The following is a 19,639-nucleotide window of genomic DNA, read 5'->3' on the forward strand; positions in this document are numbered from 1 at the left end:
TGGAATATTTGGCACGAATATTGTTTTTCACAATTTTTCCTTTTAATTTTTTACTTGTTTTGTTATAATATTGTTTTTTTTTTTTTATTTTATTTGAAAATGAATTATGCGCTTTCAATAATTAATTTAAAAGAAAAACATTAATAATAATTTGAATAAATTAGGAAACAACGTCGCGTCCATAAACCTTGGCAAGTGTCTCTGGCTCTGAAGAAATAAATCTATCTGAAAATAATTTTTAAAAAAAGATAAAACTTATTAAAATGTTGCAATTACAATACTTATATAGTATAATTGATGCTTCCCAAGCCTGAGCGTACACCCCATAGAGAAATCGACGCGGCGTTTTTCTTTTACTTAGCTATATTAGAGAGAGCGGAAATGGGCAGAATCAACTTTAATAATTTAGACGTTGTATACTTGCGAGTGCAGTATAATAAGCGTGAATGGAAGGTGGCATCCCTGTATCACAACAATATTGCTGTCCTTCATGTTTTGATATGGAAATGTCCATTTACTTTTTATGAGGCGCCACGGTAGCCGAGCGGTTAAGAGTCGCTCAAATTTTATTTTGACTAAAGTAGTAACACTAAAATGACGGCCGAAGTCAGATTAGCGTTCCTTCAGCTGGACACATAGTTGTATGACGTATGCATTGTTGGTTTAGTGGGTTCGATTGCCGGTCTTTAGACCATGGATTTTATTTTATAATTAATGGAAGAATTTTACAGTAAAGTACTGTTTACTATTCGCCTCCGTCCACGACACCTAATTCAGGTAGTTGGACGTAAAGCCCACCTCAAAAAAATAGGCAATTACTTTTTTTTTATGATAATGCACTTGTTAAAGCGTTTACAAAAAAAAAATGTCGAATGCATCTTCCAGTCGTGTCTTAACTTTTACCGAACTGCAACGCTTGCAACAACGCCTAAGTTATTATTTCAGCGCTTCATAGATGCAGCTTTTTTGCAGCATGTTGTTTCATTTATTATAATTATATTATAGTTATTATTATTATTATTATTATAACTAGTGAGTTACAATAAAATTAATTTTGGGTGTGAGAGTGTGTTAATATTTTTGTTTTTGTTTTTTTAACCTGTTTATTTTTATTTTATTTTTTAAATGAAAAGCTCAAAAAGTGACTTCACTATTTTCCTAAAGCTCATTACATTTTTCCAAACTTTCAATAAATACCTGTTATACTTTTGCTGTTCATATTTTGTGGATTTTTATCTGTTTTCTTAATAAAATTCTTTTTTTTTTGTCTGCTTTGTTTTTTACCTTTATCACCGTTTCATCGTTATACAGTTCGTAATATATTTACATAAATTTGCACTTAAATGTGTATTTTCACATCTCTAAATTATTTATATGTTGTGGTTTGGTTTTTTATGTTCGTATTATTTTTTTTTTAAAAAAAAAAAAGTGACACAGGTCGCAATTTATGCGAGACAGTCCAAAATTTTCTACAATCCAGAATCTATAAATCTCTCACAATTTCTGCACTATACGGAGATGCGGCTTCCGAATAGGGTTATTATTTTTTTGTATTAAAAATTACTTTAACATCACTTATATTGCTGGGTATACTCCGAGATCCGTTCTAAAACACATTATTAAATGTTGAAAATCATTATTTAATAATTTACTGTACATAAATTAGCACAGGTTAACTGTTAACTAACAGGTAAATGATTAAATTTTATTTTGACTAAAGTAGTAACACTAAAATGACGGCCGAAGTCAGATTAGCGTTCCTTCAGCTGGACACATAGTTGTAGTCCGTGATTGTAGCTAGTATGACGTATGTTATTGGTTCTAAATAAAAATAATAATTTCATACCTAAAAATTAAACAGTAAAATTGTGAAAAAATTTGTGCGTATTGTAAATAATACTTATGGAAAATTATATCATCTTTATTTTGGCACAATTTAAAAATGTTAGAAGTGAAACAAAACGTAACAAATATTGTTTATGACAAAACTTGATCTCATTTTATATAGAGCAATATTATAAAAGAACACTTTTTTTAATTTTTTGCAGTAAATACTTCCGTATCAAGGCTGGTACTTTTTTTTCAGTAAAAATTTATTTTAAGAAAATGGATAGTTCGAGGGTAGAGAGAAGATCGAATAGAGTAAAGCGAGAGTAGAGGTATTTTAAAAAGATCGATTAGGTTAGAGGTATTTTTAAAAAATCGATTAGGGGATTAGATTAGTAGAGATACTTTTGGTTTTCCTAAGTGCCATTGGATACACTTAAAATTGGTGGAAATTAAATATGATGTTGCAGCAATTTAAAGTTTAAAGAAAGTCGCTTAACCAAAAAAGTAATTTACTTGAATGACTTTTTAAAATATTCATGGTCTTAAACTTCGAAAAGATTTACCACTTTAATTTCAAAATTCGTATTATTCGATACTGGCTTCTAAGATATTAGGACCTGGGCTCTAGTGAATCTTTATTGAAACCAACCAAAATTTGATAAAAAATCCAAGTTCTTAATTGGATGATTGCTACATGATGAACTGAGTTGATCTCGCGCCCGTACCAGTAATTTCCTGCTAGGGGTGAGTACAAAATGAACGTAAACAGATAAGGTTATGTTTTGAAGAAGAAAGGCCCAACTGTTTTTCTGTTTTATTTTTTTAAATCTCCATTCTTCATATGAATTCACCACTAAAATTTACATGACAGAAGAATTTTAAAACTTTATATTACTACAAAATCTTTTATTGATTTTTGTTTTCTTTTAAATATTTTTAAGGAATGTGTGCTTTTTCTGTGTGGAACCGAGTAGAGATGTGTCCTTGTTTTTTGTTTACATTTGTACTAGGGTTTGAGAAGTGGGCTTTATTATTTTAGTTTTATTTTTTTTTAGTTGGTTTTTACTTTGTGGCCGGCTGGCGAATGGTGTAGATACTAGCGAGTGTACAGGATAGATACGTATTTGACGGTCACTAGATGATGCTGTGTTGAGGAGGGCCGGACTTGTAGCAAGAGAATGTGATGGACCCTTGTTAGCATTGTTATAGCATCAGAGCTTGCTTTTACTGCTAATCTATATTAAACTGATTGAGTCTTGTCCAGGTATCCAACGACTTAGGTCCAGAGATACACACCCTATGCCAGCAGATGACCACTCCAGAACTTGGCGAAGAATCTCCGACACTCCCACCAGGGGCGGAAATGGCTACTTCTATATTTGAATTATATCTCTCTATTCAGGAATTCGCAAGGTATTATTATTTATAAGAAATAAAGAACCAGTACTGTAAATTCTGTATGAGAGTTTAATAATAATAAAAGCGTAATCAAACTATAAATTTCCAGTTTCCGGGAACACCTTCCGGATCAGAAGAGTTTAGCCGTACATCTGTATTACCAATGGTTTGAGCCGGCCGTAGACAAATGGTTAGATCTGGCCAAATTTAAGGTAAAGTTATTATCACTACTATTTAATGTTTTTTTAACTCTTTTTTTCGTTTTATGATTGTGGTTAATTAATTTTGATTTTTCTGTTTTTGTTTTTAAAAAAAGGCCATGAATCGTATAAAGAAAGCTGGCGAGTTGAACCGTTTCTGTTCAGGTGACTACATAGTCAAACATAGCACCTCGGCCGTGGACACCTCGGCTTGTTTCTATCAGATGAAAGAGTTTTGGAAACAGCTGTCTTGGCCCGATTTAGTCGGCTCTTATAACCTTCTTTATAAACTGATCGAGGTAAAAAGAAAATTGCTTTTGTAAGATGCATTGTTTTTTTAGGTAGCCTGTTTTATGAATTTTGGAGTCATCCCCAAGGAGGTGTATTGGCCTAAACATCTACTATATTATTTCCTGGTTTCTCTTCGTTTCTTTTTCAATTACCAACAGGAAGTTTTCTTCGAGAAGATTCTTATTTTGAATTTTCGCAGAAAATATCTCTTTGAGATCAGAAAAAGTAAACTTTATTTTAATAAATGATGTGCAAGTCCATTTTTGGTGAGCCGTAGAACAATTACAGTGGAGAACTTGCTCGTCCTGCTTGCATCCCAAGTCTCCTTCGTACCATCACTTATTCTGATTGATGGCTCATTTTTGGCTTATGTACTTAGGAAGAAGGAGGTTGTATTGAATTCTTTACCCTTAAAGAACTTCTTTCGTAGTTCCCAAAGAGGATACAGATTTTTTGTTCACTTTATTAGTACATTCACAACTGCAACAAACGTTGCATCAAGTAAATTTGATGAAACTGGTTAAGTTCTCATGAATGTCATGTAAGAGCAATCACCTATTGGTGGAACTCTTTCTCAGTGGATATTACACTCACATCAGTAGGTCCCTAGGCCACTTCCTCAAGTGACGAGGAGGACTCGAAGGTGAGGAGAGGAGAGTTGTACAAGAGGATTAGGATGGAGAGCTAGGAGGCTGTGAAATTTGCGGTAGCGAGACTTTCTTAGGTCAGTAGACAAAAGGGATGTGAAGGTCAGTGTGTATGGTAAGGTTAGAAATGGAGCATTCAGGATTTTAGACTGTAGTGTCTGCAGGCGTTTGGAGTTAGAGGGTTTGGTTGAGCCTCCACACTTCTGCTCCGTACGTCCATATCGGTCTTAACAGTGTCTTGTAAATTGCTGACAAACTGATTTGTGATTCAAGCCGAGTTTGGATCTGCGGTCAAGTAGTCTAGTAAGTAGCTTGTAGCGTCTGTTCACGTCTTGTCGTTTCAGTCGAGTATCTGGGTTCCACGTGAGTCTCTTGTCCAATGTACAGTCCTAAGTATCGTACTACGTCAGCTGGAGGAATCGTTTCACCGTTCAGTTGAACTGGTGGACTCGCAGATTTTCGTAATGTAGATACAAAAATAAATTGAAAATAAGAATTGATAATGGATTATATGTTGACGAATAAACTTAAGCTTTATTTCCTGATACTCATTTTAGAACAGGCCAGAACATAAAGACGTGTTGCAAATCAAGTTTGTAAACATCAGACGTACGTGATTTAAGTTCTTAAAACAAACACTTAATGCTACCCATTGCTCGGTGTTGGCTTGCTCAAGAAGCCAGCGTCAAGAATCTTCTTCCTGTATCTATCTATTGATTTCGTTGCTTTAAACAGTATTTTTTTTTAGGTAGACAGTAATTAATTTAGAAAAATTAACCAAATGAGAGACATGTAACACCTTATTTGTGGGCATTGCAGAGTGTCAGCAGCGGTGCCATATACTACAGTCAGGTTACACAGCAGAAGCTACAGGACACTGGATATTACGAGGATACTACAGCGTACAAGACTACAGATGAGGTAGGCACGAAATACTTTCATTAATTTAAGAGCGTTTCATATAGTTTGTCAATCCTGCAACAGATGGTGGCCATAAGAGGCAAAGTATTAGAGAGTTCAAAGACCACGGAAGTATTCAGCTTAATTTTATTTTTATAAAGCGCGACAGCAACTTCAGATATTTGGCCAGGAGCTTTTTTCTTTGCAGTGTTCTCTCGTTTACGGACAGCACTGCGCATCACCGGACACAGCTGAATTCGAACTCTGTATGCTACCTACAAGCTAATTCCTTCCCACTTTTATGTATTGATTTTTTTTTATTTGTAAATAACATATACGTATTTAGAAGCAATATTTAACCGCACCAAATTTCATAGATTTCTGAACATTAACTAGCGAGTTATTACGACAGTAAAATAAAAATTGAGTATAATCTCAGAGAGTGAAATTCTCAGCAGTATATCTCTACGAATATTGAACCTTGTAAAAATTCTAAAAACGGAATCTTTTCCATTGTTATATTTCTAATATTGATATTTCTCTCAATGCTAAAGTTTAGAAACATTCTTAAATTGTGCTAAATTTCCAAAAGAATAAGTCAGTTTGAGTGTGATGTGTGGTGCCTTTACAGTTATCTCCAGATCTTAATTGTAGAATTAGATTTCAGCAAATTTTCTTAGAATTTTGAAAGCTAAGATGAAGATTTTGTGAAACAAAATTTCAAGTATAATGACGTTGAAATTCTTAAATCTCCATAGACTGAATTTCTTCCATTATTGGAATATTTCTTGATATTTCTCTCAATTGTTTTTGCTTGAAAAAGTTATTTAATTGAAAATCTAGTAGAAAGAAGTTGATCATGATTCGTATAGGAAATATGTATCTCAAAAAAAAAAAAAAACGAAACTTGTCAAAAAATGCGAGACACGTTTCCGAAACCTCGACCTCATCTTGAACCGGAAGAGGAGAGATCTTAGAGATATATTTGCTCATTAAAAAAGTGAAATTCATTCCGATTTAGAATAGGATCGAGGATCAAAATCAAAGGACAGATTTCCAAGGTTTTCTTTGCTTCTAAGAATACTCCTGGAAGCGTGATGTTAAACAAGGTTTAACTTGTTCTGAATTTTGGAAAAGAGTAATTGGAAGTAATCGTGCCCGTTGGCAGTGCTTGATGTTGGAAGCCAAGATGATGTATGGAACCGAAGAAGATCTAGAACACGTTGCAGAATCGTAAGGAATGGAAACAAGAAGAATTAAGTTATTTTTATGGAAATTTATTTAAAAAATTTACTAAAAAAAAGATATGGTAGTTCTATGTACAGACTAGAGCCAATCGAAATTACCATGCGTGCTTAGCAACGCCCAAGTGGGCAGCACCCACGGTTCCCCAAGCAGGAGCAACTCCTACAGTTCTAGCGGCAACACCGACAGCTGGAACTCCTACGGCAGCTGGAGCAACAACTCCATGTACAGCTCTAGCACCCCATGCACCCCAAGCGGGGGCAGCGGCAACAGCAGCTGGTGCAACTCCTACAGTCCTGGCGGCAACACCGACAGCTGCTGGAGCGGCAGCCACTCCATGGACAGCTCCAACTCCCCATGCACCCAAGGCGGGGGCAGCGGCGACTCCTACAGTCCTGGTGGCAACACCGACAGCTGCTGGAGCGGCAGCCACTCCATGAACAGCTCTAGCTCCCCATGCACCCCAGGCGGGGGCAGCGGCGACTCCTACAGTTCTGGCAGCAACACCTACAGCCGCTGGGACGGCAGCTACGGCAGCTGGAGCGGCAGCAACTCCTACAGCTCTAGCACCCCATGCTCCTCCCCAAGCAGGGGCAGCAGCAACTCCTACAGTTCTGGCGGCAACTCCGACAGCTGCTGGGACGGCAGCTACGGCAGCTGGAGCAGCAAAAACTGGGGCAGCAGCAGCTACTGGAGCAACTCCTACAGTTCTTGAGGCGACTTGGATTGCTGGGGGAACAGTTGGAGCGACGGCAGCATAACCGACGGCAGCTGGAGCAGCAGCTACACCTACAGTTCTTGCGGCTACGCTGACAGCGGGAACAGCGGCAGCTACTGGAGCAACACCTACAGTCCTTGAAGCGATTTGGATTGCTGGGGGTACAGTTGGGGCGGCGGCTACTACTGGGGCGGCATAACCAACAGTTCTAGCGGCGACTCCTACGGCTGCTGGAACGGCAGCTACTGCGGGAGTAGCGATGCCGACAGTCCTTGAAGCGACAGCAAGAGCTGGGGCTCCGGCCAAGGCAGCACTTCTGGCGGCATAGCCGAGACCGACGGCAGCAGGAGCGGCAACTCCTACAGCGGCGGGTGCAGCGACGCCAACAGTTCTTGAAGCGACAGCAAGAGCTGGGGCTCCGGCCCAGGCAGCAGTTCTGGCGGCATAGCCCAGACCGACGGCAGCAGGAGCGGCAACTCCTACAGCGGCGGGTGCAGCGACGCCAACAGTTCTAGAAGCGACAGCGAGAGCTGGGGCTCCGGCCAAGGCGGCAGTTCTGGCGGCATAGCCCAGTCCGACGGCAGCAGGAGCGGCAACTCCTACAGCGGCTACAGCTGGAGCTGCGACACCAACAGTCCTGGAGGCGACAGCAAGTGCTGGTGCACCGGCAGCCAAAGCAGTTCCCCAGTTAGCGCCATAGGCATGAGCTCCCCAGGTGTTTACGGCATGGTGGCCAACACTGGCGCGGGCTGCTGCAAGGCATGATACTAACACCACCTGCGAACAAAGAACCAAGCCACCCATTTTTAGCTTAATTCTAGTCCATTCTGTAAGGTTCTCTTCGCGAGCAACGTGTATGCTACAGGGAAATTTTTTCAATCATCGCTTATCGATCCGGTTTCATGGGAGCACTAGTTTCCGTTCGCTGTTTTGAGCGAAGCTTCCGCTTTAGAAAAAAAAAACCTCTTATGACTTCCTCTTCCCAAAAAGTGATCAATTTTTTACGTTACTTTAAATTAAATAATACTTGAGAAGACGTTGTAGATCCCTCAGGAACCCGCTAAAATCATTCCTTAAGAAAAAGTTCTGAACCAAGGATTGAGATCTAATATGTTCTAATGATATCCCTTAGACGACACCCACATTTGAAAAAAATCACGTGCACTCTGTCGTATTTTTACTGTGGAACTAACTCTTTCATCTTGGAAGTACGGTGAGTCATTTCATGCTACTAAGTATTATTTAGGGTTAAAACTGTAAAACATACTGGAAGTGGCACTTTAGAGATTAGCTTGACTTCATCCCTCTCTATGAACTTCGCTTCTAATGATGTTTAATAAAGAAAAAAGTTGCATATAATGAAAGTAATCTAATCTATGGTTAAATTCAAACCATGCAGCTTTTAGGTTAGAAATCCGCTCAAACGATTAAGCATCATATTAATGTATTTAATTTCTACTATATAATTAAACAGATGATAGGAGCATAAAATATAATACACCTGCACTTGAGGATAGCCTAGACACCCCTCTTAACCTTCCAGAATTCACCTTAACCTAATTGTTTGTTATAAGCGATTAGAATAATAGTTACAGATGTTAATTGTGTTTAACATGTGTTAAATGATTAGAGAAAGTGATCGTATCCGTTTCTTTATTCTTCTAAGAATAAGGTTTCAGATGTCTGAAAGATGTCGATGATCGTGAAAGAATTTTTAAAAAATCACTATTAGACACTTTTAATCGTGATTCCCCTCACTAAATCCATTACACGCCAAAGTAGTTTAAAAAAAAATTGGTAATATCTGAAACCCATAAAAAGTTTATTGCTAGAGCGATAAATGTTTTTGTTTTTCTAATCTGTTCTAACTAACTCACCAATCTGAACATTGCTGCTGGACAGTAGGTCTGTGTTATCCAGTGATATGGTCTGGTCTGTGTTCTGACAGAGCTGTGGTGCCCAGTATATATATGTATGTGTATATCGGCCGTCCAGGGCGTGGCACAAGGCCAGCCTTCACAAAGTTATCCTATATAGGAAATGGTTTTTTTTTTTGTTGCCATTATGTCTGTCTGTATGTGTGTGTATGTACTTAAAGAACTAGGTAACTGTTCTCCCATGATATTTTCTGCTAATCCGAAGAGTTTGAAGAAGCGCTAGCTTCTAAAATTTGTATAGAATAAGTTTACTTGTCGTAACAATAAAGTTCTGTGGTTGCCCAGATTTTCGATTATTAAAACTTTATCGATTTTTTTTTTCCATAGACATCAAATCTTTTAGCCAATAGCATCATTCTCGCGGGTAACATCAGGTTGTTTACACAACGTAGTTCTCCTACTGCAATCAACTAAACCTCTTATTCATACTTAAATACACAATCTATTTACCTATTAAATGAGTCAGACTTCTCTTTAATTTTGCTAACAATTTGAATGTAGGCCCCTCTTGATCTTGAGGCCCTAGGCTGAAGCCTAGTTAGCCTATAGGAAAATCCAGCCCTGACACTTTCCATTCCATCTAAGCACATAGCTCGCAATGGATTCAACCAGAGCCTTGTTACACCGCCATTTTTTGTAGGAAAATAATATATATTTTCATACCGTAAAAAGGAATTCAATGTTTCGAACTGAAGGTTTACAGTTTTTTCAATTTTTAATGTTCACAATGTATGGAGGATCGGCTAAACGTTCCAATCTTCTTTACGCATTCAGACTTCACAATCAAAAAATACTTAACGCTCCATTCTATACGTATTTCTAACCTCACCATTGATAATGACCTCAGAATCCCTTTCATTAAAAGGCCTTACTAAAATTTCATTCCTCTTATCTAACCCTCTCTCTTTACAACATCTATCTTTCTTTCACATTACCAGGTAATCCTCCAAGGACATTGAAGATGGCCCCCGCGATCTACTCTCATCGTAAGAGCAGTATACGTAGTGCATCTATTCACGTTAAAGGAGTGTCACCACTAGGTTGCCTTCTCGTATTATATCACATTTGCTTGTTGCAACAACCTTTGCAGTCGCAAATTTCAATGAAAAATTATTTTTAAAAAACAAAAAACATCACTTTTAAGTGTAAAAATTTCTAGTTTCAATGAAAACATAAACTTTAGTAAGAAAAAGTTATGTGGGGTTTTTATATCAGATGATTTTTTTTTTTGTTTAAACGGAAATAAAGTGGTTAGTTCCTTTACTTTGCATAAATTAGGCTTATCGCAGTGACGTATGTTGGGAAGTTGTCACGCCATCGCACTGATTGTAATAAAAAAATAAATGAGAAGGCAAAATAAATGTTTGGAAATATTTGTACTCACTGGACAATTTCAGCTGCATCATTGAGGACTCACTTTTTCTTAAAATGCTGAAGTGATGTGGCTAAACTTGAGCTTCAAAGTTAGATCAGCCAATAGTAGAGATAAATCTTACAGCATCTAGCAAAAAATGGTAAGTGTATTGTCTTCATCAAAGTGACGAAAGAGGTTATAAAAAAAACTCACTTCATATTCAGACCCATAGAGGTAGGTTGCAGGTTATCCAAAAAAAAACCTGAAATTGTGAATTTAATGGACTGATTTTTTCGTACTTTTTAGATATTTTTTTTTTAATTCTTACTAAAAACATATTTTAAAACTTTTCTATAACGTTCCATTTCTGTTTCATTTACATTTATATAATCTGCTCTGTTAAAAAGAAATGATTATATATAATCAAATTCCAAATTTAAAGAAAATCGATAATCGATGTACCACTTTACTACATAGATTTTCAGTTTTTATCGATTTTTTTTTTCGTATATGGTTATCCAATTGTAACTTTTAAACTTTTTACTCACACGGCATAGATTGTTCAGTAAACTTTATTTAAGCAGAGTTTATAGAGTGGATTAAGGTTAAGCATGCCACACAAATAAGTTTTTTTGTTGAATCTAAATTTCCGATACTGTAGAACATCAAAAAAATGTTGAATATCAAAAGTTCGATTACACACAACGGTTTAAGTTTTTTTTTTTTGTAATTTTATAAGATCAAAAGATTTTCACTTTTTCTGGCCCAGAACTTAAGATTATCACTTTTCTTTTTGAAGCGCTTTCTTGGGAATATTGAGTTTAATGAGCAGTGATAGCTAGCCTTTTTTCATCAGTTTTATTTCATCTGTAGTGAACGCAAATATGTAGATTAATGGCAACAATCACAAGTGCCAAGTTGGTAATTATTTACGTAAATTTATGGTTAAATAAAGTTTGAAAATGTGTTTTAACATGAATGTCACGAAAATCATTGCAAAAAAAAATCTTTATAAGAAAATTAAAATTTCTTTTCACAAATAACTAGAGAAATTAGAAATGTTAACCACCAAAGTAGTTCTTTTTTTTAAAGGTCAAATTAGCAAAGACCTCAGGAGATAGATTTCACTAAAAATTCCATTCGCCCAGGTCAAGGTGTCAAGTTCAGTGCAACGCCGAATTGTATTCACAAATAATTTTGGTCTCTATTTTCTGATACGGACAATAATTAGTGACCATAACCTTCATATAATTATGTGACCCCGGTTTCTGGAGAATCTAAAAGAGGATAACAGCTTGCAACCTACCACTGGTTAATACTCTTTGAACTTGTAACAGTTATTGTATTTACTTTTTTTAACACCAGTTTAGCTGTACGTATGTATTTACTAGCAATTTGCGTCTTTTTTTAGATATCTTCTTTTTAAATTTTACTTTTAAATGCCTTCATTAAATTCTATTAAAGTAATTATGTATTTAATTAACAATTATTAAATATTATTTTAAATGAACTAGACAAATCAGTGTTGCTGTTTCAAATTTGCGTGCTCTCTCGTATTAAGTGCAACTATCTTTACAAAAAAAAAAAAATCCCTCGATAAGAAAAAGATGAAAAAATGGTTTGAACCCCCCTACCCCGACTTTTCCAAACAAATTATACATACTTTTGAGGGAAGACTACTCATAACTCGAAAGAATTTTCCTAGCAAAATGTCACACCTTGACTATTTAAAAAAAAAAAAAAAAAACTTTTGTGACTCAGACAATGACGACATTAAACTGCAACCTACCACTGGTTATACGACTTAATTGTATTACTTTTCATTTAGTAATAAAAATAAACAAAAACACTTTTCGTGTTTACTGCTCGTTGTGAGGAGTACAAGTCATTAAAGATAACCAGTACTCAGAAATAACCTTTCTTTAATCAAATAAATTCCTACTGTTTATTATAAGAACACAAATAGAACAGAGAATTACGTTAGATAATAATAATTATTCTAAAAGCGTAACTATTGCATCACAAATACTTAAAAAAAAAATAATAAAAAATTCTCAACTTTATTTGAGAAAGTCAACTTGATCAAGGTCGCACTGTCTGTTTCCTCTATATTTAAGTATTATAAACAAAATAAATTAATAAGAATTAATATTATTCTAATAGAATCTGTGGAAATTAATAGTGTGTTTGGAGCGCTTTGACAGTTTGCGGTATGTTTGCTGTGTTAGCTTTACAAACATCAAGTTGTAGGTACGTAAATGCCAAGGTTAACGAAATTCTAAACTAAATTCTAAAACGTTTGGCTACCCTTTAAGGTTATAAATATGCACAATTTTGTAACTAAAATTTTCTCATTTTTTTTTACGAAATGCAACAAAATATATGTTCATTAAACTTAGGTAAAGGTACTCACAAGACTTTTTTTTTTCTCTTTACTACCGTTTTCGAGGTTGTAATTAGACGTTTATTTACAACAGCTGATACATAATTAATTTTTTACGAAGTCAGCTGTCTATATCTATGTGCAGTACAATGGAGGTTATGTTCGTAAAAAACTTTTTTTTTTCCTTCAAATGCCCAAATCGTTGAACATCTGTTATAGATCACCCTGTATAAAGTGTATAAACATTGAGATGGCACTTTAAAACGGAAATACATCCATAGTTTTCCCAAAAGTGTATTTTAAAGAATTTTCTTGTGAAAATGATTCAAAGAAAACTTTTAGATATATGAGAAGAGGGAAATTGTTAGTTTTTTTGAAAAACTTTTTCCCTTTTTTTCTCTTGGGGGATTTCAAAATATAGTACTTCCGGTGAAAACTCGATTTAGATATCGATAAAGAAAACTCGATAAAAATTATTATTTCGAATGTTGAAGATAAAAAAAAATGGGAACGGCCAAGAATGGTACAGATTGGTACTGCTAACAAAAGTTTTGCAAAAGATAAAAATAAATATAAAATTACGGATGTAGGTAGAGAAGTAAAAGACCGTTAGAAGCATGACCAGTTGAGGGCGACCTTCCAAACTGCTAACTCAGTGACTGTAGTAGATCTCTCTGCTAACTGTATCAATGTGTTTGTGGTGTACAGCCTGCTCTTTACATTGTCCTTGTTTATTTACAAGCTGATCAGTGAGTTATTAATTTAACTGACTCATCATGTGTGGTAGCACTGACACAATAACAATAGCCTGGGCAACCTTCCAAGTTGGTCAATTTAATCTATATCCGGTTGTTAAATTTAGCATACGCTGTCTTAATAATTTTTTTTTTACTTTTACGAATTGTAAAAGGAAGTAGTGGCCAAATTTTCGAATTAGTTACGTCTGTTTGACTGATTGTCTAAATATGGGGTTTTAGGCCCTCTATCATGATAAAAAGTCTTGTTTGACCACGCACTGGACCTTCTTTAACGCCAGTAGTAAAAATAACAAGTTGTCTCTGCTGGATTAGTGTGTTTTTATTCCTCCACAGAGGGTTGGTCTAGTGGTCAAGAGCGTGGCTTTGTGTGCAGGAGATCGCCAGTTCGAATCCCGCGTATGACTAGTTTTTATTTGTTAGAAAAAAAAATTGTTTATAGTGAATTATGAGCTTCCGCCCCCGTCCATGACACCTAATTGGTAGTTGGGACGTAAAGCCCCGCCTACAAAAAATAGGCAGTTACTTTACTTTTACTTTATTCCTGCACAGTATGAAGAGAAAGTATTCTCTATTCGTGTTGATTTTCGATTTGGGAGATTTCCCCGAAAATATACTTTTAAAACCTCCCCTTAGTGTGAAAAAAGTGATTTTCACTAATTGTACTAAGTGTGTTTGTATGGTATTCAGGGTAACTTAAAAAAAACAGAATAGTGCAGAACGTTCAACGTTTTTGAAGTTCGTTTTTTTAAGTGGCAAAAGATGAAGACACAATAAGTTTAAAAATCGATCATATTATTAAATCGATTATATTATTTTTGGGGGAGGGGATTTTTAGTTAACCTAACCTAACAGACAGGTGTCTATGTTTAAATATTCCCTCTTATTCTCATACAGAAAACCTCTTTCAATGAATTCTACATCGGCCATATCATTTAGAACTTAAACTTGTTTTGCAGCTTCACTGGTTCAGTTTTAATCAGGCTTGACGTTTTTTTTATGTGCAGTTACCTAAATTAATCTGTAAATCCATTTTGTGCAGACATAAACCAGCTGTTCGTTAAATGCTCTATATTCTTCATACATCTGACATCGAAATGCTTTTTTTTTAAGGGAAATCAGATTAATTGGGCTGACGGGAAGGTTTTTACCCGTTGACCCGTTTATTTCAATTTTGTTTTTACTGTCGGCGGATCCAGTGGCTGGCGTTGGAGGTGGAGTTGTTTGTGAGTTGTCACGCTAAGTGGCTTCTGGTTGTCGCTTCGTTGCACTTACAATCGAGCCCCCATGGAGTTCACCCAGATCAAATCTTTTAATTGATACTAAGCCTACTCTCACCGAACCATAATGAAATAAAAATGGGACCATTCTGAACGCATTCTGATTCAGAAGGCCTTAGAAAGGGATATTTCCGGTAAAAAGAACTCTAGATATCTGTTCAATCGCATTAGGGGAGTGTTTCGGGTAAATCTGGGACATCTGGTCATCAAATTAATGAAGATAGTGAAGATCTTAGGACGCTTGAAGAAGTCTGGCTCAAAGGAAACAGCCAATAAAGTATAGGCGTAATCAGGAAGTGAGAGAAAAAATGATTCACGCCTGCTCTAATATAGTTTGGCGGAGAGTGTGGTAACGGCACTAGTCCTGGCGAGTTGGAGGGAAGAGTAGACGGCCTTGCCCAGAGCGCCACACACACACACACTGACCCTGAGGTGCAAAAAGAAGTTGAACTTGTGAAGGCCATAGTGTCGGACAGCCAGTCTCTCTCTCCGTGTTCACTTTTACAGCCCACTACTGTGGGAAATAGATGCGAGTAGTAGAGAAACTGGCGAGAAATCTGCAACTGCCTTCAAAATTTCTGCAATTCTCACAATTAGCCTCGACTTTCTCGACTTCCTCTTCTTTTCTCGAACGTCTATCTCGCCAATTCTCCACAAACTCCCAACATTTAGGACACTTCCTCTTGTTTACTTCATGTTGCAGTTCTTATGAGAAAGTAGTGACTGATCAGGAGCAGATTTTCAGCTTTCAGCGGAAATATCTTTTTCATTTCATTGTAGCCAACATGAACAATACTAAATTAAACAACATTTTAGATACAAATACCAATCATTTTTGCTTCGGTCTCACATTAAATGTTAATTACTGTTCATTATTTTTGGTGACTGAATCATAGTTTCAATAGGATCAAAAAAATTAATGCCAGTTTCAGTCATTATAAACTTTATTATGCCGGAGCTTTCGACCTAGTCCCTAGGTCGTCTAGGTCACTAGGTCACCTAGCTTTCGACCTAGTCCCTAGTACCTAGGTCGAAAGCTTGGCTTAATAAAGTTTATAATGACTGAAACAGGCATTAATTTTTCATCCTATTAAATGTTAATAAAAATTATGATGTAGAAACATCTATTTTAGATGTTTTTAAAATAAAAAGCTTTATTGGATAATTCGATAGTTCATGAAGTACAAATGTGGGTAAAAAATTATAAATCGGAAATAAAGTTTACATGATGGCGGATAAAATCTTTGACGATGTTATCTAGCATTGCAGATTTTCAAGATTTACTTGGATTGTGTAGATGTGCGTGGCGATGAACGATCTAGAGTACGTGCGCCGGACAATCAGCCTGATTCCGGACGAGGTGCAGATCGAGACTGTGCTGGAGGCGGTGGAGGCGGCCGCCGGTGAGACTGCAGACCGAGAGCAGTGGCGACGAGCCATTACGGCGCTCATGGATCAGGCGGTCAACCAGCTGGAGGCAGACATAATGATGGTCATCACTAGGATCGGCGTCAAGGTACCTTTCGTCCTGCCTAGAGGCTTCTCTTCTGCTTGGAAACTTGGGGGGCGTCACAAAAATTGCGGAAAGTCTTTTAGCTTTAAGATCCTACCAATAATTAGCAAAGCCTTGACGACTTTATCAGCCCTTATGCCTTAATAGGCTCAAAAACATCTTCAAAGGCACTCCTACTGTGAGTGGGTCAAACTCCTGAAGACAGGAGAATAGATATCGTCTTTTACAATATGTCAAATTACAATTGCCCATGGTGCGGTTGAGACCTAGGACACTTCCAGTCCAAAGGTAATAATGCGCAAAAACAACTGGAGACCATGAAAAAGGTTTTCCGACTAGAACTGCAAGGGGTCTGCATTATATTCTCCTCTCTTCACCGAGTGGGGTCGATTCAATCACCCAAGACCAGTGGAAATCGTATCGCTTCTTAAACCAATGGATTTTGTTAAGAGAGAAGGTTTTCCCTATTAGTACAACCACATAACGAAGACAAAACTCCGATAGTTTATTGAGTAACGATAAAGATTAGTTTGAATTTCGTAAAAATGCTAAGTTTAAGTAAAATATCGTTCACTTACCCAAAATTATCTTCGTTTTCCTTTTGCAGATGTGTTCCCAGTTGAAGAAGTCCATGTTCCACCTGGCTTGGTCGCCAGACTCTTTGCCAACTTGTGATGCAATAGCGCCACTCTTGGAATATCTGGACACGCATCTGTTGGCTTTAAACGCCGCTCTATTGCCAAAGAATTTTGAACGGGTTTTGTCAGCCGTTTGGGACGTCTGTTTATTACAGCTGGGACATCAAATGGACGGAAGTGTTGGTGACCGGATGCCTGGCTTTTATGATCGATTGTACGATGCGCTAGACTTATTGGTCGATTTTTTCCACGCTGAAGGCAAAGGATTAACACTTGAAGCGCTCAAATCGGGTGTGTTTTTTTGAATTATTATGTTTTTGGACGATGGTATGCACACGGGGAAATGAGAAGACTGTAATTTTTTGTTTGTTTGCAGAGAATTACCGGGCTGTAGAGCAGAGACTGCAATATCACAAGACGGAAACAGAACAGCTGATCACCATCTACTACACGGAGCGGCTCTTCAGGCAGTTGGCGGTGGAAAGCACCGAGTACGGGGTGCTTTCGGTCCGGGCATACTTCCACCACGACTCTCTGTGCGTGGAGGTGCTCAACGCCAGGGATGTCATCCCCTTGGACCCTAATGGTCAGTCTGGAGTAAACACTCTTACTCTAACTGCTCCAGGATGTAACTTAGAAATCTTCTTCCGGCTCCATACTTTTGAGAAATATTAAATTCTTGTCAAAATACGAGGTGTGGCTATTAAATAACTAGATTGGTGCTGCTACAGAAGAACTATGCATGCGCCAAACCTAACGACTGCGTAAAGCCTTCTCTTTCGATTCTCAGCGTGTTTGTAGAGAAATCTGTCTGACCGGAACCGTCGTTTGTGTAAGAGGTGTTAGTTTCGTTTTGCCCGAAAACATGATACTACACATGTAGTAAAGCAACGAATTGTCGTGAAATTTCACATCAAAACTTGGTAAAACCGCTACTGAAACTTGATCTTTTATTAAAAAAGAAGTTTATGTACGTGATGAATATTAATCACGTGCGCAAGTTTTCTGAGTGGTTCAAGCGTTTCCAAGATGGTCGGAGATGATGACCGCCCGTGTCGCGCCCTTCCACGTCCAAAACGGATGAAAATATCGATTATAATTGATCAACATTACTACCTCGTGAGATGCTTGCTCAATTCCGTGAAAGAGTAAGGAAAAAATAACCTGATTTGTGGAAGAACAAGTCAACAAGTACTCTATCGTATTAAGCTAGTAAACATTACACTGAAACCTAACCTTACAAGGAAGCCTTTTTGATTTACGGTTCACCCATATATCCAGAATTTATTTTACAAAATTCTGCTGGAAGAATATTTTTTAAATAAATGTTAACACATGTTTTAATATGACAATTACTTTATTTTTTCCTGTTTTTACAGGTTTCAGCGATCCATTTGTAATAGTGGAACTTCTGCCCAAGACAGTGTTCCCTCTTTGTACGGAACAAGAGACCAAAGTTCAAAAAAGAACACTTAACCCTTTGTTCGACGAGTGTTTTGAATTGTTAGTAGATATTATTCAGTAATATTATGTATTTATTCGATATATAACTTTATAGTCGTAATAGTTTCGGGGGAAGTTTAAGCACTTCAAATCAAGGGGCAAAGCGGAAACGTTGGCTCTCCCAAAACTTGACGAAACGAGGTTTTGTATCACATTTTGTTGAAAAATAATTGGAAGAACACTTTTGTTCGGCCCAAATTGGTTAATTTGATTGCACTTGATGGCGTCAACCCAAGATTCTCATACTAAAACCAGGAGAATTAGATAAAATTATATTTTATGTTAAATAACAGTCAGCTGGGTAGCTTCTACAAAAATTTCTAAGAATACAGCTGATGTTGAAATAGATTCTTGGTGAAAGAGTAAACATTTTGAAAATTGCTGGGTAATGAATTGGTTTTATTTTTTTACCTGTCGAACCACACAAGTATATTTCGGATCTTCATTCATCTTTAAGGGGTGATTCATCATTTTCAGTCAGCATCACTGACTTTCACTATGTTTCTGTTCACTCACTCAACTACTGAAGTAGATAGAAACATGATGTAAGTAAAATTCTCTTCACTAAACTGATGAATATCAACATTTAATGGAGGGGTAAACTTCGAAACCGTTCTGCCGATTTTTCTACCGCAAGTTGCTCCTTACCTTCTCCATTTATTGGAGAAGTCTGTCTTTACTAATCCTTTATAAAGAAAATAATTTATTGATTGCTGTGTTAGCTCTGTGACTCTGGACCAGTGCAAATCCGAGGCGGCCATGATCTGCTTCACTGTGATGGACCACGATGTATTGACGGCCAATGATTTTGCTGGGGAAGCGTTCCTATCACTTTCTTCCATACCCGGAATTAGCAGCCAGTCAAGTGCGGAAAACTTCCACGGACTGAAGCACGTAGAGCTGCCGTTGATGCATCAGAAAGAAAAAAGTAATTGTTTCTATTTGTTTTTCTATTCCTTCTTCATCAAGTAAGCCTTGAACTCCTACCCAAGGATTAGTATTCTACCGCGTGTAATAAATGTTATAGACCCACGTAAATCCACGGCC

General features: G+C 37.1%; 2 protein-coding genes across 2 annotated transcripts in view; one reads left to right on the top strand and one right to left on the bottom strand.

Moving 5' to 3' along the window:
* unc-13-4A (BAI1 associated protein 3) overlaps window positions 1-19,639 on the top strand; it is a 115,250-nt gene that overhangs the window by 87,514 nt on the left and 8,097 nt on the right. The window contains exons 21-29 of the mRNA XM_074112740.1: window positions 3,095-3,243; window positions 3,338-3,440; window positions 3,545-3,727; window positions 5,186-5,287; window positions 16,236-16,454; window positions 17,059-17,380; window positions 17,466-17,675; window positions 18,469-18,592; window positions 19,315-19,520. Coding sequence (XP_073968841.1) covers window positions 3,095-3,243; window positions 3,338-3,440; window positions 3,545-3,727; window positions 5,186-5,287; window positions 16,236-16,454; window positions 17,059-17,380; window positions 17,466-17,675; window positions 18,469-18,592; window positions 19,315-19,520 — 1,618 coding nt within the window. The remainder of the gene's footprint in view (window positions 1-3,094; window positions 3,244-3,337; window positions 3,441-3,544; window positions 3,728-5,185; window positions 5,288-16,235; window positions 16,455-17,058; window positions 17,381-17,465; window positions 17,676-18,468; window positions 18,593-19,314; window positions 19,521-19,639) is intronic.
* On the bottom strand, window positions 6,528-9,244 carry LOC141446238 (uncharacterized). The gene is made up of 2 exons (XM_074112752.1): window positions 9,107-9,244; window positions 6,528-8,006 (listed from the first exon to the last, which is right to left on the bottom strand). Exons 1-2 carry the CDS (start codon window positions 9,116-9,118, stop codon window positions 6,609-6,611), a joined length of 1,410 nt encoding a protein of 469 aa, XP_073968853.1. The 5' UTR covers window positions 9,119-9,244; the 3' UTR covers window positions 6,528-6,608.

The sequence above is a fragment of the Rhodnius prolixus genome, unplaced genomic scaffold (assembly GCF_049639745.1).
Source record: "Rhodnius prolixus isolate KJV_2025 unplaced genomic scaffold, Rpr scaffold_1, whole genome shotgun sequence".
In the NCBI taxonomy this organism is placed as follows: domain Eukaryota; kingdom Metazoa; phylum Arthropoda; class Insecta; order Hemiptera; family Reduviidae; genus Rhodnius; species Rhodnius prolixus.